At 41.2% G+C, this 22,223-nt stretch overlaps 1 protein-coding gene across 3 annotated transcripts in view; it reads left to right on the plus strand.

The window, feature by feature from the left end:
• The window catches only part of sbno1 (strawberry notch homolog 1 (Drosophila)), a 22,003-nt gene extending 2,593 nt beyond the window's left edge, over positions 1-19,410 (plus strand). The window contains exons 2-33 of one of the 3 annotated variants that reach the window (XM_061733852.1): positions 1,892-2,011; positions 2,097-2,198; positions 2,282-2,509; positions 2,635-2,776; positions 3,775-3,875; positions 3,978-4,074; positions 5,344-5,504; positions 5,830-5,963; positions 6,051-6,141; positions 6,224-6,385; positions 6,520-6,655; positions 6,758-6,863; positions 6,955-7,108; positions 7,189-7,371; positions 7,875-7,972; positions 8,048-8,199; positions 8,292-8,498; positions 8,585-8,767; positions 8,856-9,025; positions 9,117-9,248; positions 11,476-11,611; positions 11,760-11,872; positions 11,956-12,027; positions 12,115-12,214; positions 12,326-12,400; positions 12,507-12,653; positions 12,963-13,057; positions 13,161-13,247; positions 13,427-13,564; positions 13,657-13,733; positions 14,053-14,246; positions 17,238-19,410. In XM_061733852.1, coding sequence (XP_061589836.1) covers positions 1,892-2,011; positions 2,097-2,198; positions 2,282-2,509; positions 2,635-2,776; positions 3,775-3,875; positions 3,978-4,074; positions 5,344-5,504; positions 5,830-5,963; positions 6,051-6,141; positions 6,224-6,385; positions 6,520-6,655; positions 6,758-6,863; positions 6,955-7,108; positions 7,189-7,371; positions 7,875-7,972; positions 8,048-8,199; positions 8,292-8,498; positions 8,585-8,767; positions 8,856-9,025; positions 9,117-9,248; positions 11,476-11,611; positions 11,760-11,872; positions 11,956-12,027; positions 12,115-12,214; positions 12,326-12,400; positions 12,507-12,653; positions 12,963-13,057; positions 13,161-13,247; positions 13,427-13,564; positions 13,657-13,733; positions 14,053-14,246; positions 17,238-17,380 — 4,236 coding nt within the window. In that variant the 3' untranslated portion in view covers positions 17,381-19,410. Of the gene's footprint in view, positions 1-1,891; positions 2,012-2,096; positions 2,199-2,281; positions 2,510-2,634; positions 2,777-3,774; positions 3,876-3,977; positions 4,075-5,343; positions 5,505-5,829; positions 5,964-6,050; positions 6,142-6,223; positions 6,386-6,519; positions 6,656-6,757; positions 6,864-6,954; positions 7,109-7,188; positions 7,372-7,874; positions 7,973-8,047; positions 8,200-8,291; positions 8,499-8,584; positions 8,768-8,855; positions 9,026-9,116; positions 9,249-11,475; positions 11,612-11,759; positions 11,873-11,955; positions 12,028-12,114; positions 12,215-12,323; positions 12,401-12,506; positions 12,654-12,962; positions 13,058-13,160; positions 13,248-13,426; positions 13,565-13,656; positions 13,734-14,052; positions 14,247-17,237 lie in introns of all 3 variants that reach the window. The other 2 variants (XM_061733854.1, XM_061733853.1) reach the window with 2 other exon arrangements.
• Positions 19,411-22,223: the final 2,813 nt, after the last annotated feature.

Here is a 22,223-nt window from a genome sequence, read left to right on the forward strand (position 1 = left end):
GCAGATCCTTGAGGCCAGCCGGTGTCATTTTAATTGTATAAATTTGACCTGTGCTGTGTCATAGGTGAGTTTTGCTTTTAGATACAATCTGTGATTTGTTACTGCAGCAGGGGACCCTACTCCATAACCTGGTATGCACTCATACAAACTTGTAACTACACAAAGGGCTGGGTTTTTGTCTGAAAAAAAGAAACCATAAGATATCTATCTGAAGACATGATGAACACAATACAACTAGGGCTGGGTGTCATAAACGTTTTTGTATCAATACTGATACCGTATCAATGATACTTTATCTGTGATCTTTGCCAGTGGCACACAGCGCTACTGTCAAGCAGAAGTACACTAACTCTTTGGAATTAACAGTTTTTCTGCATTAATTAACCGTAAAATGTAAGATGGTCTTCATTAAATATTAAAAAAAAAGAAACATGTGGCACTTAAGCAAATAAAACACATAATTTCTTATGTCAAAATTGAAAGTGTGCATTAGACCACAGTGCTGGAGGTAAAAGTAAGTGTACCCATACACTATGGGTTCACTCAGTTTGAGTTGTTAGCATGGCACAATTCCTAGTCTGGTCCGATTGGAGGAGATGTGGATGGGCATTGTGCTGTTGCACTAAGGCTGGGCGATATGGACCAAAAGTCATATCTCGATATTTTATAGCTGAATGGCGATACTCGATATATATCGATATTTTTTCTGTGCCATAATTGGGGTTTCCCCCAAAGCATTATAGCATAGCATCTCTGTTAGCTTCATTTTTTTCTGAGGCAAACCCTTAAAAAAACAGTCAGTTTTAATACAAAGCCTCGTGCCAAATGTCACACAGGTACATTTATTAACAGAGGTCTGCACAATATCAAAATGTATCAAACAAATTAAATAAAAATAAACTGCCTGCTTATATAGAATAAAAATGCTTCTTGAATAAAATAAAACAAATATCCCTTTCCTGCATAACAATTAAATTAAAATACACTGTGCGATTAATACAATGTAGACAGTAACAGGCAGACTTTTCCACTGAGGTTGACAGTTGTGCAAATAACAAAACATTTGTGCAAATCTCAAATAAAACATTCAAGTCAATTTGTCACAAAATAAGCTATATCAAAATCATAATTATTATTTTTTTTTTAATCGATATAAACGATATTGTCTCGTACCATATCGGGTTTGAAAATATATCGATATATATTGAAATCTCGATATATCGCCCAGCCCTATGTTGCACATGTATATGGAGGATGGCATGTCTGCTACATATACATGATGTGTAGAAGCGACAGTTCCTCATTGGTATCAATAAATACAATAGGAGTGTGTGGGAGATGTGAGAGGGCTGTATCTGGCCTGCAAACCCCCAAAAAGCCAGTTGGTAGCTTTGACAGATTTTCTGTGTTGTTCACATTGTGTTGATTTTCTGAAATGGCATGGCAGGTAAAGAAACTGGTGACTAATGTGACAACATGATGCCATCTGTACAAACACCAATCGTGCGGAAGCACAATCGAGACTGGAGTCAGTGGAAGAATTGAGAGGGAGGGTCTGTCGTGTCTGACCATGGCACAAGCATTTTATTTTTAGTAAACCAAAAAAATTGAATTGGAATGCATGTTCTTGTGCTATGGCTGATTTATTTTTTTTATTGTTGGTCAGTTTGCTTAAAAACAATTTGAGCAAAGACCGACTTACCTTACCTTAGGGGTGTCAGTTTTACTGTCATGAAATACCTACAAATCTTAACATTTGAGAGGTTCTAACTTGCTGAGATTACTGTATTTCATCTCCAAATATTTAACTTATGTTATGGTCTTTTATTTTTAAGTTGACTGTGTCAGCCTTATACTTGATTTTATAAGGTTATCTTTGTTTGTCTTACAGATGGATCCGGGACAGGATTTACTTCTTGCTGCTTTAAGCGAGAGTGGAATTTGCCCAAATGATATTGGGCTGCTAGATATTGACTGTCAGGATGCAGCACAGACCCCTACGACCCAACAAGTAAGATAGTCATTAGTTTATGGATCCTTTATAGATATTTATTGCTGTATAAATGTTAGAGTTCTGATTTCTGTCCTTCTTCCAGTCTATATCCATCAGCGCTCTGGATGTTGGTGTGGGAGCAGAGTCAGTGGATGTCGTTCGACCTGAAGCTCCACCTACTGCTGTCCCCATTGTTACAATCAGGGTACATTGCAGATGATGATATCTCTTTAACTATTTAAGAGAAAGTGTCACTTTTCCACTCAATTGTATAATGTTTCCACACAGCATAAACCTCAGCCATCAACCACCACGTTTGTCTTAAATCAGCTAAATCAGTTACCATCGCTGGGAACAACTGTGACCAAACAGTCGGTCACCAACCCAGTCAAGCATACCATAACTGTCACCAAGGTGGTCCATGTGGCTAATTCAGCACTACGAGGTTCATCAAACCCCTCATTGACGAATGTTCCTCCTTCAGTGTCCACAGTAGTGCCTTCTAACAAAGATCAGGTACGTTTCTGGAATGCTGTTTCAGTGTTCACTATCTTCATTTGAAAAGAAAAACTAAATGTAATGTTCCAGGAAGTGGAGTTGATCTTTCTTATATATACTGATTTTACACTTTATTCTCTCAGCAGATTCAGTTGAAAGACCTTCTTCGGACTGGAAATGTGAGAACTGTTGGCCTAAAGGGCAACAGCCTGATGGAGCTCATGAAGCTCAAGCCTCCACCTGATATTGCTCCACCTGTGGCAACTGCGACAGCCACAGGCCCAGGTAAACCTTTTAACTGTGCCAAATATGGCAAATGTACACTTTTATGCTTAACCAAGTCTTGAAGAGGCACAGATTTCACATTTTGAAATTAGTTTTTAATTACTTTTTCAGAGTCTGCATTGGGTAGTAATTGTTGTAAGACATTTGAGTGTGATCTTTCTCACTCAGAGTGGGACGATAAAACTGACATCAGGGTGGGAAATGTACTTTTTTTTTTTAAGTGGGCAGGTCATGTGGAAAATAATGTAACGACTGTGCTAATATTCAAGCACGGGGCCCAATGGGTTTTGTTTTTAAAACTTTTTTTTATGACGAAAAAAAAAGACAGCTTCCATTACTTTTCATAACCATCATAGTTTGAGCATTTCTACATGTTGTGGTCATCTCATTCTGGGCTGTTTTCAGGCTCCTATCCCACTTTTCTCCGGATGGTTTTCTCCACAAGAATGTGGCACTTTGATGACTGGGGTTATATCACTGCTACCAATTTTTATTTATTTTTTTAAAAACTTAAAAACTTCTTTTGGGATTGTCAAACATTTTCCAATTTTAGCTTTTGCTTTCTTCATTGGCATCCTGGATTTTCTCCAGCCCTCCATGTTTTAGCTGCTGCCACACTATATTTATTTAAAGAGAGAGGCAATTTTTTAAATAATTTTTATTTAATTTTTTTTCGTCATCCTCTTTACAGATTGTCCAACACTGGGTTTATTTCTTTCATGTTCCTGCCACAGTGGCTGGCACATTTAGCAGACTGATCCCCACATTTGGCAGGTGGCGGGAACTAGTGTCCAACCTTAGCTCACATCCATGACAGTATTTTTACATAGTGGATACTCACAGAAGATTTAAATCAAATATTTAAATTGAACTTGTATACAATAGTTGTACAGTTGTTGTATCAGTCATTATAGTGCCAAACAGTGTTGTTCAAATGTGAGAAAGAGAGCAGACATTGACCATGTCAGTAAGGGCTTTGTTTTCTGTCGGTGTTTCAGGTGAAATTAACAATGGAATCAAAAAAGACGCGTTGGGGAAAGATGTTTCCCGAATCTGGATTAAAGATGATCTTAAAATACAAAACTTTTCACATTCTATGGTAAGTATTATAAAATTTGCTAATTGTCTTATTTATGTCATTCACTGCTGCAGCAGAAGTTGGTGCTGCTCTGTTGAAGAACACAACTCTGTGTGTCTCCAGAAACTACCAGGGATGAAAGAAGAGGAGGAACCTGAGGAGGAAGAGGAAGATGAGCTAGGTCACGCAGAGACCTATGCAGAGTACATGCCAATGAAACGTAAGTTTGAATGTCGCTGGTGATGTTTACAGGTTAATAGTTTGTTGGGTTTTTTTCTTATTACATTAGCTCAATCCATTATTATCACCTACATTTAATGAGAAAAGGGAAAAGAGGTTAGTCATACTTGTTTAGATGGTCAGTAATTGTTCTTATTTACTGTATTTTTGGGACCATTAGGCGCATATAAACGTCTTATTTATTTATTTTTTTAAATGTACCGCGCGCCCAATGACGCAATGCGCCCATTGTATTATTGTAAAGGCTGATTTATGGTTCTGCGTTACACCGCAGAGCCTACGGCGTAGAGCTGCGTCGACTTAATGTGGATCCATAAGGCGGACGTAATTGAGGCCACCATGAGAAGTTAAAAGGGGGAAGAGGGGCAGGTGAATTGCCCATGATTTGCGGACGTGGTAGGGACCACCATGAGAGCGTGAATTGCCCGTGATTGCCCGGTGGCGGCTCCGTGGCGGGAAACCTGGGGCGGACGGGGCGACTCGGCCTCCCTACCGAGAAGGAGACGCGGCTCCCAGGGGGGCTGCACCGCAGAGGCGGGTCGGAAGGCTGGAGGAACTGCCACTCAGGCGGGGGGCTCCGTCGTTTACGTTTGAAGGATTGTAGATGCGTGGGCTGACGTGTGGGTCGTGGGTTCGACTGTTGTTCGGGCTTTTGCAAAAGCCGGCATCATTTCCGAGGGGCTGCACGGCACGGAAAGTGACTCAGCTGCTCACCACGGCCAGAGAGCTGCGGGCTCTGCCCGTCGCAGCACGCAGCAGTTCTCGCGGTCTCAGCGCGATCAGGCTCGGATGAATGCAGAAACGGAGGATGAAGATTTCGATGGGTTTGATTAATGTAATAACTTAAATAAAGTACAATCAAACTAAGTTTTGCTCCCGCTCTATTTTTAAATACGCACATTTGTATGCTTGTGTGTGTGTTGTGCGGCGCGCGCGCGTGTGTGTTGTAAGGCGGCGCTCCGTGTGTGTAGACTGCGCCTTTTCGGTCAGTGCGCCGTATGTGTGTTTTAAATCCAAAAATGACACACAAAACTGAGGGTGCGCCTTTCCACACGGCGCGCCGAATGGTCGCAAAAATACGGTACTTGGTAACTACAGAACTGAGATAAGTTGAGTTATTTAAACCTAATGAAAAGTGTTGTGGTTGTGTGATGACAATATTGCCCTGCCTTGGCTTCAATCAATGGCTTTCAAATCAGAATTCCTGCCTCTCGAATTGATCCACTGACTGTTGAATTTGTCACTGCAGTAAAGATCGGCCTGAGACATCCTGATCCAGTGGTGGAGACCAGTTCTCTGTCCAGCGTGAACCCCCCAGATGTGTGGTACAGACTGTCCATCCAAGAGGAGGTCATTGATAGTGGGTGGTTGTCTGCACTGCAGCTGGAAGCCATCACGTATGCAGCTCAGGTGGGCAGTTGGTGTCGTCAGTAAAAGAAACGCATACACATATTGTTTTAGGAATTAGCTATTTACCCAAAGATCCCTTTTAAAGTCCCCTTTCTAAAGTTATTTATTTGTAATAAATTAATTTTTATTGTATTTAAATTTGATCTAAAAACAGATTGTCCACAAGACCACTGGGCTGCTAAAGTCTGACTATAATACTATGTCTTAGTCTTTTTTTTTTTATGCCAAAAAGTTTCTAGCGTTTGTTTTCATAGTTGAAAATCAGGTCTCAGATAAATTGTATATACACGTTTGATTTTGTATTTCTTTTCTTATATTTCCACAGCAACACGAGACATTCCTTCCTAGCGGTGATCGAGCAGCGTACTTGATTGGTGATGGAGCTGGTGTGGGGAAAGGCCGAACTATTGCAGGGATCATATATGAGAATTATCTTCTGGGCAGAAAGAGATCACTCTGGTAAATAGCCTTAATCTCTATATGCAACACTGGAGATGAGGTTCGTTGAATACGTTCCACCTCCTTATATTTTGACCTTCTGTTCAGGTTTAGCGTCTCAAATGATCTAAAGTATGATGCTGAAAGGGATCTAAGGGACATCGGAGCGAAGAATATCCAGGTTCATTCACTGAATAAGGTAAAATATTGAAATTGCGAGGGGACAAAAATGATTTAAGTTTTACTCAGAAATAATTTTTACTAAACTTTTATGTTGTCAGTTCAAATATGGAAAAATCTCCTCCAAACACAATGGGAGTGTAAAAAAAGGCGTGATCTTCGCCACCTACTCATCCTTGATCGGAGAGAGCCAATCAGGAGGGAAGTACAAGACCAGATTCCAGCAGCTTCTTCACTGGTGTGGGGAGGACTTTGATGGAGTCGTATCCTTAATGAAATGTAGATTTATTTACATAGAAAAATATATAAAATGTGAAATTAGATTAATTTAAAATACTTTTTTTTTTTTTACCTTCTTTTTTAAAGCAATTGTTTTCCTTAACCAGATGTTTTTTAGATTGTCTACGATGAGTGTCACAAAGCCAAAAATGTGTGTCCTATTGGATCCTCGAAGCCAACAAAAACTGGGCTTGCGGTGTTGGAGCTGCAGAACAAACTCCCCAAAGCTCGGGTTGTATACGCCAGTGCTACAGGTTTGTAGACATGAACATGTGACATCATAGATTGTTTGGTTTTGCGGCCTACAGAACCGTGAGGTTTTTGAATCGGCAAATGTGAAATTCTTTATCATCTAGGTGCTTCTGAACCGCGAAACATGGCATACATGAACCGGCTTGGCATATGGGGGCACAAAACGCCCTTCAGAGAATTTGGGAATTTTATCCAAGCTGTGGAGCGCAGGTATGCAGGATGGCAAAAATCATTAATTCATCATTCATTCCTCTGAAGGCCATTCAAACATTTGCTTTTTTATTATCCTCCCCTCTAACAGAGGCGTTGGTGCCATGGAGATAGTAGCCATGGACATGAAGCTGAGAGGCATGTATATTGCACGACAACTGAGTTTTACTGGGGTGACTTTCAAGATCGATGAGGTTTCCCTGACTCAACAATATATCAACATGTATAACAAGTCTGTGAGGCTGGTAAGCACATAAAGTACATTTTCAGATCTGCCTTTCTTGCATTAGTGCTTGCTGTTAACACATTGTCTTGTTTAACGTAGTGGGTTCGTGCACGGGAGAAGTTCCAGCAGGCCGCTAATCTCATGGATGCAGAGCAGCGTATGAAGAAGTCCATGTGGGGGCAGTTCTGGTCTGCTCACCAGAGGTTCTTTAAATATCTCTGCATTGCTTCCAAAGTCCGCCGAGTGGTCCAGCTGGCCAGAGAAGAGGTCCAGAATGGAAAGGTGAGCTTTTCCCAGTGCACAAATTGTCACATAATTATGGTAATGCAAAGTACACGTATAAAAACGTGTCACTGCCAACATGACTCTATATCTGATTTTCTCTATATCTGATATTTTTAATGTTCCTGTTCTAAGGAGATCACCTAATTTTGTTGAACCATGTACTCCATATAGTGACATTTTATTCTATTCTGTACAAATTCCCTACTATTGAAGCCAGCATCCAACAGTTATTAATGGTTGGTCACTAAAATGATCATTGTTGCCATCTAGTAAATCCCTGGAAAGCAACATAAATATGAAATGTGTTGAGGTGATTTATAGCAAATTTTCAGAAAAGTGACAGGGATAAAATCTAATTGCACTTTGTGTTGTTCAAAATACCTGTTAAACAGAGTCAGAATTATAATTTACGTTCTCTGGGAGAAGTAGAGAAAGATTAAAATGACTGCAGAGATGCTCAGTTGTATGGGTGGGTCATTGATTGATCTGTTCCGGTGCAGTGTGTGGTGATTGGTCTTCAGTCCACTGGTGAAGCAAGAACACTGGAGGCTTTGGAGGAAGGAGGAGGAGAACTCAATGACTTTGTGTCAACAGCAAAGTAAGGGCCATCAAAAGATAATTTTTGTGTAAACAAAAAAATTTAAATTTTAGTGCAACAATGTTTTTCTTGCAGGGGTGTGCTGCAGTCCCTAATAGAGAAGCACTTTCCAGCTCCAGACAGACAAAAGCTTTACAACCTACTGGGTATCGACCTCTCTGCAAAGAAGACCCCCTCCCCCAGTGACAGCACAGCAGAGGCCGAACAGAAGGGAAAGAAAAGGAAGGGTAATGGATATAAAAAGGATCTAATGTTATTTATGTTCTCTTGATATTTTAATCCCAATCACTTCTGTACTCTTCTGTGATGTTCTCTCTAGGTTCAGACATCAAGAAGCGGCAGAAAAAGAAGCCTCGTAAGCATGGTGGTCTGTCAGGGACGAGTTCAGAGGAGAGCGAGGAATCTGAGGAGTCAGAGAGAGAATCTGGGAAAGACAGCGATGACAGCTTCAAATCTGTCAGCTCTGCAGACGAAGACGACGACTTCAATCCTTTCAGAGACGAGTCTGATAACGATGAAGAAGATGGTGAGTTTAATAAGACTGTACCAATGTTGAGAGAAAGGGTTTTGTTGACAATTCAGTTTTCACAGCAAGCTTTTATTTCCTCTTAGATCCATGGCTTATCAGAAAAGAACCAAAAAGGGGCAAAGAGAAGAAAAAGAAGAAGAAGAAGAATACAAAGAGGAAGAGCATTGATCCAGACTCCATTCAAAGTGCGTTGTTGGCATCCGGGCTGGGCTCCACCAGGCCTGCTTTCACTGCCTCAGTCAAACCACCAAGCACATCTGCCGCAGGTGGGCATGTCACTGCATGACAAAGCAGCGTTGGTGTCCTAACTTAGCTCCTTGAGGGTTAATGAGTGCCTTGTTTTTTGTTCATAAGTCAAGACAGAGACTCAGGATAGCTGTGAGACAAGTCAGGACGCGGTGGAACTTGCGCAGAAAATGAAGAGACAATTGCTGGAACAACTGGAAGAGCTGGCTGAGAATCTGCCTCCTAACACGCTGGATGAACTGATAGATGAACTGGGAGGGCCTGAAAACGTAGCCGAGGTATTTAGTTTAGTTCTTTGAAATCTGTTTTTAAGGTTGGACTTATTCTTGTTATGCGTCCCAACTGTTCTGTTCCTTCTCTGCACCCCAGATGACCGGTCGTAAAGGTCGCGTGGTCAGTAATGATGACGGCACCATCAGCTACGAGTCCCGCTCTGAGCTGGACGTTCCAGTGGAAATCCTCAATCTCACAGAAAAGCAGAGGTTCATGGACGGAGAGAAGGTGAAGGCACACTCACTCTGGACTCATGGTTAATGGTTCTGGAAATGTCTTGCTTGATACTGTACATTTTCAGACTGAAACAAATATCTAAAAGAATTAAGCAGAGTTTTTGTTTTTGAAGGCGTGGGTCAGGTTTGGATGTTTGGATGATTTTTTTTTTTGATTTTTTTTTTTAATTTAAACTGCATAATTTCCCAGCAGCAATTAAGTAAGCATTATTCAGTACGTTTACATGCAGCAAAGAAATCGGATTTCTGATCGTATCAGATAAAGACATCCAGAAGACCAAATCACTTGTCTGAGTTTACATGCTGTTCAGAGATCGGATAAATGGCCAGAGCATGGCTGACTCTGTGACGCTGTAACCATTGTAACTATTTCAACAAAGAGCCACTTCCGGTTGACCTGTTTTGTTTGGCGCCAATGTACGCCTTCCGTATATTTTTCCACTTTATTTTGATCTGCTCCGGTGTCCTGATGAAGCCCGCTTCTGCCATCTCTTTCGCGATCTTCATGTTTGTGTTTATACAACTATTTAACCCGCGCCGTCTCCTTTCACTTCCGGTCGAATGCCCTAAAGGAAATTCTCGAGCATGCGCAGACTGCAATATCCGATGTCTCCGTATACATGGCGTTAAAATTCCGACTCTGAACGAATTATCTAGGTGTTGCTATCCGATTATTAAATGTCCGATATACCGTATTTTGACGACCATGCGGCACGTCGTTTGGAAAGGCGCACCCTTTCCAAAGTTTTGTGTGTAATTTCTGTATTTAACACGGCGCACCGACCGAAAAGGCGCCGTCACACACACGGAGAGCTGCCTTACAACAACACACACGTGCGCCGCACAACACACAAGCATACAAGTGTGCATATTTAAAAATAGAGCGGCAGCAAAACTTAGTTTGATTGTACTTTATTTAAGTTATTACATTAATCAGTTGTCAGGACTCAGCGTGTCAGGTTTCATCCGAGCCTGATCGCGCTGCGACTGGGAGAACTGATCGGCTGAGACCGACCTCCCCGCCCGCGGGTCACGCTCAGTCGGGCGGTTCCTCCGGCCTTCGGGCCCGCCTCCGCGGCGCAGCTCCCCCCGGCGCCGCGTCTCCTTCTCGGTAGGGAGGCCGAGTCTCCCCGTCCGCCCCAGGTGTCCCGCCGGACAATCACGGGCAATTCACGCCCCCCCCTTTCCCCTTTAACTTCTCATGGTGGCCTCAATTACGTCCGCCTTAAGCCTGAATTATGGTTCCGCGTACCCTATGCCTTGATGTAACGTGGAACCAAAAATCTGCCTTTGCAATAATACAATGGGCGCATTGCGTCATTGGGTGCGCGGCACATTTAAAAAAAAAAAAAGACGTTTATATGCGCGTAATGGTCGCAAAAATACGGTCGGTCCGAAGTAGATCGGATAAAGGTGTTTACATGCAGTTTAAAAGTCCGAACAATGTCTTATATGATCAGAAATCCGATTGAACTGCTGCATGTAAACGTACTGATTGAGTTTAAGTGAACCTTTTTGTTAAACCAGTGGAGGATATTTATGCAGTTCAGCTTTAACCTGATCTTCCATCTGCCTTTGTACTTCTGCTGTATCAAACCTTTTACTCAAATCTGAGCTGTTTTCTACAGAAACTTTATTCTGGAAGCTGGAAACTTTAGACAAACTCTGAATCTGAATTTTACACTAAGCATTTATCAAAATGTTCTTTTTTGCAACTTGTGACAGTTATACAACTGTTCACATTATTGCTCAAAATACAGATCACTTTGCGCTTATGGCCATCATTGCTCCAACTCCATCTTGAGTCTCTGTTTTCTGGAAAAGTTTATTTTCATGTCAATCAAACCCTGGACATCTTTCTGCATTTTAGAAATACTTTGATAAGACTTCTGTATGAGTATTCCTCAGACTAGGGACTTTCCATGTATCAGGGGTTTTGCAGGATCACAATGTTCCTGTTGGTTGTTGGCAGCCTTTCTGTATTATATCTTCAAATATTAGAAATGGCAGCAAGAAGTGTGCACGTTAACTTGTCACCGTGACACGAGGCTGCAAATCTGTTGTTCTTGTTTTTGCTGGTTGGACAAAGGTAAAACTGCAGCCTGGTTTCATTTGGTTGTAGCGCATTCAGAACAATTGACAGCACTGACAAATGCATATCCTGAAATCATAGCTGCCCATTTCCCATTTTTATACGAAAACTTCTCTCCGTTCAACAGAACATAGCCATCATCTCAGAGGCCGCCAGCTCAGGTATCTCCCTGCAGGCCGATCGGCGAGTGAAGAACCAGCGGCGGAGAGTCCACATGACTCTGGAGCTGCCGTGGAGCGCAGACAGAGCCATACAGCAGTTTGGTCAGTGGATACTAACGCTAAAAACCACGAACATGTTTAGAAGTTAATCCATAACTGGAAAAGATGTTTAATTAAGATTTGATTTGTTGCTCTTTCTTGTAGTTAACATTGCGTCAGAAAATGTGCTGAAGTTGTGTTTGTACTGCAGGGAGAACACACCGGTCAAACCAGGTCACAGCTCCTGAATACGTTTTCCTCATATCAGAACTCGCAGGAGAGCAGAGATTTGCTTCCATTGTTGCAAAAAGACTAGAAAGTCTGGTAAGAATGTTTTTAAGTTCCTACCTGTGATTATTCTTTTTCTGGGTTACACACTTGCTTGATTTGTTTTAACCCTTCAACAGGGTGCTCTCACTCATGGAGACAGACGAGCCACGGAAACGCGAGATCTCAGCAGGTTCAATTTTGACAACAAAGTATGAGCATCATGCTTTTGTCTGAGAGACCGCCTGGTTCTTTGTTTGTTCTCGCTGTGACTCACTCGTTTTTTAACTTTACCGCAGTACGGCAGAAATGCTCTGGAAATTGTGATGAAATCCATCGTGAAGCTGGATGTTCCATTAGTGTCTCCGCCGTCTCAATTTAAAGGGGATTTCTTCAAAGGTATGACTGGTATCCTTAACCAAACACACCCAGGAGTTTAGTTCCCATTCAGTCACGTTTACATCACAACTATCCATGTCACTGAATATTAACAGTATTGTCCTTTTGTAGAAATTCAGATAGGCTTGATTGGCGTGGGGCTCATAAATGTGGAGGACAGATCGGGGGCTCTGTCACTGGACAAAGGTGATTTGGTGGATGAACCTGCATCTGTTCTGTTTGATTGGACGTGTGAAGCATGTTCATGTTTGTGGAAATGTTTTAAAAATCAAACACTTTGTTACTGAAACAGACTACAACAACATCGGGAAGTTTTTGAACCGCATTCTGGGCATGGAGGTCCATCAGCAGAACGCCTTGTTCCAGTACTTTTCTGACACGCTGGCAGCAGTGATACAGGAAGCCAAGAAAAATGGCCGATATGACATGGGCATCCTCGGTAAGAAGCTGCGATATTATCAAACGTTAAAAAAACAAACAAACTGGAGCTAAACTTGAACAGTTTTTTTTTTTTTTTTTTTTTAACAATGATAAAAAATTTTCTCAAACATATTTTTATTGAATTTTCCCACAAAAATAGATGCACATACAAAGACACGGCAGAACTGTGAAATGCTCAGGCATCCAAGCCCCCATTAACAATGATAAATTGATCAGTTATTTACATACCCTGATGCTGATGCTTTCCTTGTCACCTTAACATGTATCAAAATGGTCTAAAAAGAATAGTGTGTGTGTCTCATATCAGACCTCGGCTCTGGTGACGAGAAGGTGAAGAAGCTTGATTGCAGGAAATTCCTTACACCCGGCTACACAACATCAGGACATGTGGAACTCTTCACTGTAAGTGCTTATTTATCAACGACTCCTTGAATTCTTGTTGGATGACAGAAATATCACCTGATGTGTTTTGTTTTTTTTCTTCTAACCATTACTCATTTAACAGGTCGGTGTGGAGAGAGGAATGTCCTGGGAGGAAGCCACGCATGTGTGGGCGGACCAGAATGGACCTGACGACGGCTTCTATGTACAGGTTAGAGATGGGGTTTTCACATATTTAACTCCTGGAAATCCAAGCACTGGTGTTTTCAGTTAAAAAAAATTAGCCTTTGCATTTTTAGAGTCGCTATTAAAGCTTGTGTGAAAGCAGTTTGGAACCTAATGTACTGTCATGTGTAATGTCATACATGTTGGTGGTGGTTTTGTTTTCAGATGAGAAATAACAAGAAAACAGCAATACTGGTGAAAGAAGTGAACGCTAAAAAGAGGTTGTTCCTGGTGCACAGGCCAAACACGGGCAGGCAGGTCAAACTGGAGACCTATGGAGACATTAAGAAGAAGTTCAAGAAGGTCGCATGTCCTTATTTGACTTGAAGACACAGTTAGAATTCTGAATGTTATGGGTGATTAACTTTTTTTTCTCTCGCTCTCTCTCCTCTCAGGTCCTGTCAGATGATGCCAAGCTCCACTGGAATGATCAGTACAAGTCTTCAGCAAAGATATGCTCTCATGCGTACTGGTGCGTGCACTCCACATCTGCAGCTTCCTTTGTGCCTGGATGTTGTGTGTCATGTTCCTCCATAATTAGACACCAAATCTGCAATGATGTGCAGATAAAAATGGTTCTAAACAGCTGTGATTGCCAGTGACAAATACAGCTGTGAAGCTCCTTTCAACAAAAAAATATAAACAAATTGCAGCTGGTCAAGATTAACAAAGGAGGAAAGCCAGATTGGAAGATAAACATTAAAAAATTGAATCAGTCGTCATTTACATTGGTCAACGCTGACACTTTTCTCCTCTGTGGTTTAGTTGTTAATCTGTCTTTCTGTCCGTAGGCGGGGGAACTGTAAGAAAGCATCAGTGGGTCTACTGTGTGAAGTCGGTCTTCGGTGTAGGACGTACTACGTTCTCTGTGGTTCAGTGCTCAGTGTTTGGAACGAGCTGGAGGAAGTGCTTACCCCGGTCAGCGGAACCAACGTGAAGGTGCAGATTGTCCGCCTCAGGACAGAAGACGGACAGAGGATAGTTGGTGAGTTGAAATATTGCTGTGTAAGAAATATTTATGCTCTTCGTAGGCTGAAAGGATCTCCTTGTGCTGTTGTCTACGGTTGAGGCATGTCCAGGTTATTTTCAGATCCTAAAAAATGTGTAGATTGTCTTTTTAGATTTTAAGGCCTCCCTCCTTCTACTATATGTACTACTTGTCCAGAACAATTGAAGGATCCAAGTTCTCACATTAATGTTGAGACAGAACATGCACAGAGCCACCCCTCCAGTTATCTTCTTGTTCCCCAGATTGCAACTCCACCTATTAACCACTTTGGACATCAGATGATAAATCTAGGGTCTCTTTCTTGGAGGACTTATTGCAACCATTCCTCCCTAAAGCTTTTGAGGCACAACAACACAACTCAGTTATGCACCATCTGCAGGTTCTGGTTTCCCGGACAGCAAAGCAGCTCGTCAGGCTGTCTAGTCAGAAACTCACTGAGTAGGAGTCTGATTGACATCTAGGTTTGCCGCATTAACCTGACAGGTCTGCTGGCAGAGAAATGCAACACACACACACAAAAAAAACCCCAACAGAACAAGCTGGGAAAAGCTGGTTGGTTAAACTTTCAAAATATCTACAGGTTCTTGTAGGTTCCGTGTGAATGCACATCTCCATAATTCAATGACGTGGAGGCTGGAATCTTTTCTTTAAAAGAATAAATAAACTCCTCCTAATCACCTTTTTCTGCCTCCTTTGTAGTGTAATTATAGCAGATCTAGTACATAGTGTAATATTTTATTACGTCTTGAGCCTATATCCACCATATATAGTATATGTTGATATTTTTATCTAATAAGCAAAAGATTGAATCAACATCAAGCTTCACACGGAGACATGTGAAACCAGAAACTCAGATCAGTAAAAGAACAATGAGATGAAGACACGTGTGGCTGCATCACCAAAGTTTTACCTTTTGATGCCTCTCTGACACGGCTACCGTTAACTGTACCGTTACCATGGCAACTTGAGCACATTTGGAGACACGCCATTTTCTCATTTTGTCACTTGTCAAAATGTGACGTGCCGTCACTGAGATCTGAATTTCTGATCAGATGCTTTAAACTCAATATTCAAAGTTAATCTTCAATAAAATATAATTGCTTAAAAAAAAAACACAAGACCTCAACATCACTTCTGGGATCAATGTACGTAAATTACAGAAAAACAGACTTGGATTATCCAGCTCGAATACGTGGAACTAAATACTGATGTGGGGGTTTCATTTTAGAATTACTGCAGGTCCAAAGGTCATTTTAGTCCAGTGTTAACAGAGCGCAGTAGTTCCTGCATGCTCCTGATGTTAGGAGCAGACCAAGTACCGTATTTTCGCGACCATATGGCGCACTGTGTGGAAAGGCGCACCCTCAGTTTTGTGTGTCATTTTTGGTTTTAAAACACACATATGGCGCACCGACCCAAAAGGCGCCGTCTACGGAGACGGAGCTGCACACACGCACGCTGCAGAACACACACGCGCTAAAAATACAGCGGAAGCAAAACTTAGTTTGATATTTTATTTCACTTTTCACATCAATGAAACCCTTCAAAGGTTCATATTCTGTTTCTGCATTAAAGAATTTAAAAAAACCACCGGGTTGCTGCACATAAACCTGTCTCAGCCACTGATCATCTCCTCATCCATCCAGCCCTTTTCATTTCACTCTGGCTGGAAAAGTCTCTTTAGGGAACGCTTTTCTTTTAAAAATCCCGACCGGGTCCCGCTCCCCGTCTGCTCCCTCGCGCCGGTCCGGCCCCCCCCGCGCTGGTCCCGCGGCGGTCCCGGGTCCCGGGACCGCCGCGCTGGACCCGCTCACACACACGCGCTGTCGGGGAGCCGGTACCGGGTTGTATGCGACAGGAGCTCCGTTAATTCAGCTGCGCCAGTCCGAATTTCCAGACCTCTCTCAGCTTCTTGATCATCATCCTTTCATCCAGCCCCCTCTTTTCATTCACCCTTATAATGACTCCGGCTGGAAACGTCTTATGCAAAGTTTTTATTTTAAAAATCCCCATACAGTTTCTGTCCATCAGCTGCGCCAGGCAAGCGCCACATAAACCAGTAAGTGTGTGTCGCGCTGCGAAAAACACCCGCGCATGTCGGGATCCGGTACCGGGTTTATAACCGACAGATTTGGCTGCAAATTTCGGAGGGTGAAGCTGATCTGACCTGAGACAGACCCCAGAAATCTCTGCTCGTAAAACGGCCGGGAACCAGGTCATCGGACCCGCTTTGGGAACCAGGAAGTCGGCTGCAGCAGCGCGCATCACCGCGCTGCTCCAGCCGCGGCTTTAACCGGGGAAAGTGACCGCTTCCGACCGGCCGGGACCGGAGGAGCACACATGGACTTGTAGTAGGGACTCCCGGGGTAAGAGCACCGGCACTTCAGCCGGATCTGCCCCGGGATGCGGCGATCGGACCCCGCAAACCCACGGCAGGTGCATCCTCGGTTCTGACATGCAAAACACACGCGCTGCAGAACACGCACACACAAGTGTGCTTATTTAAATAGAGCGGAGCAAAACTTAGTTTGGTTGTATTTTACACATCAAGCAAATCCTTAAAAGTTTTCATCATCTGTTTCCGCATTAAACAGCTCAGTGGATGGTCTCATTCCGTTTTTATTAATACATCCATGTCTCATTCACGTCGCAACTCACGGGGGCTTCACCCGCCCCCTTCTCTTTTTACAGTTCTCATGGTGGCCGGCCTTACATTACCGTAATTCAGGTAATAGACACGGCGCACCGTTTCTTAAGGCGCCCGGCACATTTAAAACAAAAAAAGTTGCGCCTTATGGTCGCGAAAATACGGTACTAGTATTAGTCCTCAGTCTGGAATTTAGGACTCCTGAGTACCCCCACAGATCTAGATTTCATTTCATTATTGTACCGATTAAATAAAATGGGCTGATATCGCTATAACTCCCGGGAGACATGAGTGACTACAGACTTTTGTCTTTCTTCCAGGTCTGATCATTCCTGCGAACTGCGTGTCTCCGCTGATGAACAAGCTCTCGACGTCGGACCAGAGTCAGCAGCTGGCTGTGCAGGAGCAGCAGAAGAGGCAGCAGCTCCACCCTCAGAGTCTCAGTCACACACACAACACATAGTCGTGGTTTCAGTCGCATCTCCGCCCTGTGGCTTCATATCCTGCTGAGGGGATCCGATTTACCCACGTCTCTCTGCATCATCGTTCCTGGGGGTCAGAGGTGTGACACCAGGCCGCGGTGACTGCTGGATGGAAGACGGTGGTTGTACAGACACTTATTTTTCTCCCTACAAATCTGACGTGGGACGTATTCTCCTCTGACATTCAGAGGGAATTTGATTTAGTTTGATTTTAACTAAGAGGGCATGTAGGCCTAATTTATCCACCCCCCCCTTACCTTCAAACTATTCAGTCAGGACTGAGTGTGAAGGAACGACTCTGGGTCTTGTCTGCAAGTGGATGAAACGTCTCAGAAGTCAGACAAGCTTTTAATGCTTGTGTACAGTCCCGTGTTAATATATAGGAAGATCTCATTGTGGTGGATGTTACAGTAGAAAAAAAAAAGATTGCTAATTTTTTCTGATCCATTCTCGTGCTTCATCAAACAATAAAGACCAAAATCAGGATCCTACAGAAGAGGATAAGGGCCACTGAAAAAAAGAAATTGAATTCTGAGGGGAAAAAAATCCTCCCTAAATTTTATTTTTTAGGTTTCTGAAAAGTGTCAGAATTCAAACCTTAATGTACCAATGATGAAGAAGCTCTTGAATTTTGTATTATTATTATTTGGCCCTAATCCTGTTCCGTAGGATCCACTTCCATCTTAAACACACCAATTCACTTCGCTTTGCAAGTCTGAGGTTTCTCAACGTTACGGGGTTTCATTTCATTTCAGACTTTATTACTGATATTGTAACATGAACAGCCAGGAGTTTGTCAAATGTGCCTTTGTGTCATTATACATAACTGCTACAGTCAGGCACCTTTACAGAGCACTAAGAGAGAGATTTGGTTATTTACTTTCAGATGTGGTGTGATTTCTATTCATGAAGTAGCAGAAAAGGATACTAAAGGACCTTGTCACTGCTCCTGAACTGGATATTTAAACTTCAGTGGTCTCCTTATAAAGCCCAATGCTTCATGAACCGTCTTCTGGACGGATGTGGACTTGGGCTTCTCCGAGACAACTTGTTTTAAATGGTGTAACAAAAAAAATTATATATATAAATATATATATAATTTTCTATATAATACACACACTGCAGGAAGTGTTGAAAGTTGAAGTTGAAACACTTGAAGGACTTTTTTTTTTTTTTTTTTTTTTTTTTCCCCTCATCGTTGCACGAGTTGCACTACTGACAAGAGGTGTACAGAAAATCAAATGTTCCTTGTACATGAATGAGTGCAATGCTCAATAAAGCTTGATATACTTCTACCTTGTTTGTTCTGAGACTAATGCTGAAATCCCATCAGAAAACTGATGTACATGTCATAGTTTGGTTAAAAACAAAAAAAATATGTGTTATGAGTGATTAGTGGAAACCAAAGGTTCAACAGATATTCTGGCACAATTGACAATCTTATACTATAAAGATAAATTGTTCTGGTAGTGATTTGAGAAGATAAGCCTTCATTGATCACGTCTTCTTCAGGGTCCCTGAGCACCGGAGCAGGGATTCACCTGTCATCACAGGGCCACGTGACCTACTACTGCACACACCGTCTTTAATCACAGATTCAGCCCAACGGGCTGGTTTTTACACTCTGGGAGGAAACTGAAGCTCCCCAGCTAGGATTAGATCCAGAAACTTTCTAGCTTTGCACTCCACCAAAACTCCACCCTTTATTGGTCCCCTGCACAAAAAAGGGCCAAATAAAATACGTGGAGGAATTTACACATCCATTATGAGGTGATCTGTTTGTGTAAGATGCTCGAGTTTATCAATAAAAGGCATTTCATGTGACAACTTAACTCAGCAGGTTGCTCTTTGGTTCAAGACTGAATAGTTCCTGCTACTGATCTGTATTTATGCTAAAAATGTTTCTTTTTCTAAATTTCAAAGCTACAAATGAAGTCCTTGAACACGGCTGCACCTGGCATTTAGAGCATTATATTCTGAATAAAACTTACATCCGTGGGATGAAAACAGTTTTGAGTCTATTTGTCCTTTTAATGTGTGTAACTTATTTTTGGATGTATTTTATATTTTACGTTTTTCTCGAGGCAGCGGTCTGTAATCTCTATTACAAACATATTTTCGCTCAAACCTAAACCTGATCTAATAAAAAGCGCAAAAAGCAAATGCCAGCTCAAAAACCTCATTTTATGCATTTGCTGTGAATTGAATTAAAATTTCGGAAGTTTTAATGCAAGGGCCGTTGGATCTGCTGCACATCTTGTAATCCCACACCGTGTTTATAAATAAATAGTAAAACAATTGGACAAAAAGGGGGAAAGTAAACCGTGCTGCTGCCCATGATACAGTGTAAAATAAACTACTGTTAAAACATGTTAAAAATGACTTGCTTGATGTTTTTTTTCGCCAGTATAACATTTGTACGGGTTAAAAACACATACTCTTGTGGGGCCAGAATAGATAAAGACACAATGCCCCCCCAATGCGGGGGTCACTGTGGGCCAGGATTGGGCCAAACATTGTGTCCAACCATGTGGTCAACAGGGACTGATGGGAAAAAAAGGATCTTGATAAGGCTCATTTTGTAGGAAAGAAGTCACTTATCCAGGATAAGAATAATTTACTCAAATTGTGGTTTAAAATCACATTTACAAAGCAATGGATGCACCACCAGTGACAAAATCAGGTATAAAAACTTTTCCAAAATGTTTTTTCTTTTTCTTTTTACCCAAAAACAAAAGCATTTTAATGTTTTGGTTCATCTGACCAAATTTCACGTTCATCCTCAAACTAGATATACTTGTAAATACGTCCACACGAAGTTGTTCATTGTGCTTCAAAACTTCACTTTCTGACTTTTATTGTGTGGAAAAATGTTACTTTTAAAATGTCTGAAACATTTACGTTTACCCACTTTGAGGGATTATTTTGAGGAGGAATAATTTTTAAAAAGTGCATGCCGGAGGCAACTTTGTGATAAATGTTGTTAAATGTCACTAAATTGTTTTTTTTTTATCTGCTGCACATCTTGTAATCCCACACCGTGTTTATAAATAAATAGTAAAACAATTGGACAAAAAGGGGGAAAGTAAACCGTGCTGCTGCTCATGATACAGTGTAAAATAAACTACTGTTAAAACATGTTAAAAATGACTTGTGTAACAAGGTTACAATTTACAGTTTATTTTTGTTGATGAAACTCCACAAAATCTTTAATTTATTATATTCAGTCAATGCTTGATGTTTTTTTTCCGCCAGTACGGGTTAAAAACATACTCTTGTGGGGTCAGAATAGATAAAGACACAATGCCCCCCCAATGCGGGGGTCACTCTGGGCCAGGATTGGGCCAAACATTGTGTCCAACCATGTGGTCAACAGGGACTGATGGGAAAAAAAGGATCTTGATAAGGCTCATTTTGTAGGAAAGAAGTCACTTATCCAGGATAAGAATAATATACTCAAATTTTGGTTTAAAATCACATTTACAAAGCAATGGATGCACCACCAATGACAAAATCAGGTATAAAAACTTTTCCAAAATGTTTTTTTTTCTCTTTACCCAAAAACAAAAGCATTTTAATGTTTTGGTTCATCTGACCAAATTTCACGTTCATCCTCAAACTAGATATAAAGTTGTTCATTGTGCTTCAAAACTTCACTTTCTGACTTTTATTGTGTTGAAAAATGTTACCGGTACTTTTAAAATGTCTGAAACATTTACGTTTACCCACTTTGAGGGATTATTTTGAGGAGGAATAATTTTTAAAAAGTGCACGCCGGAGGCAACTTTGTGATAAATGTTGTTAAATGTCACTAAATTGTTTTTTTTTTATCTGCTGCACATCTTGTAATCCCACACCGTGTTTATAAATAAATAGTAAAACAATTGGACAAAAAGGGGGAAAGTAAACCGTGCTGCTGCTGCTCATCAATCAATCAATCAATCAATCAAATTTTATTTATATAGCACCTTTCATTCAGCTACATGAAATACAAGGTGCTTTGGTATTTTGATTGAAAAATAAGCATAATAAACAAATAAATAAAAACTGGGAGACCAAAAAATAAAAACTGGGAGACCAATGCACCCTGACATACAATATAGAATATATACAATTTATAAAAAGATAAAAGTTCAAGGATTAAGGCTAAAAAATAATCAGTCCACAACAATAAAAAATAATAAAAAACATAAGAGATAGATAAATAAATAAAACAGATACCTTTAAAAAAATGTTAAACAGAATAAAACTATAAAATGTGATGCTACATAAAAGCCAGACCAAAGAGATGAGTTTTTAGTCTACGTTTAAAAATGTCCACATTTCCAGCTCCTCTCAGATCCTAAAAACTTTTCCAAAATGTATTTTTTTTCTCTCTTTACCCAAAAACAAAAGCATTTTAATGTTTTGGTTCATCTGACCAAATTTCACGTTCAGACACAATGCCCCCCCCAATGCGGGGGTCACTGTGGGCCAGGATTGGGCCAAACATTGTGTCCAACCATGTGGTCAACAGGGACTGATGGGAAAAAAAGGATCTTGATAAGGCTCATTTTGTAGGAAAGAAGTCACTTATCCAGGATAAGAATAATTAACCCAAATTTTGGTTTAAAATCAGATTTACAAAGCAATGGATGCACCACCAGTGACAAAATCAGGTATAAAAACTTTTCCAAAATGTTTTTTTTTTCTCTTTACCCAAAAACAAAAGCATTTTAATGTTTTGGTTCATTTGACCAAACTAGATATACTTGTAAATACGTCCACACGAAGTTGGTCATTGTGCTTCAAAACTTCACTTTCTGACTTTTATTGTGTTGAAAA

Source organism: Cololabis saira, chromosome 11 (assembly GCF_033807715.1).
Source record: "Cololabis saira isolate AMF1-May2022 chromosome 11, fColSai1.1, whole genome shotgun sequence".
Taxonomy (NCBI): domain Eukaryota; kingdom Metazoa; phylum Chordata; class Actinopteri; order Beloniformes; family Belonidae; genus Cololabis; species Cololabis saira.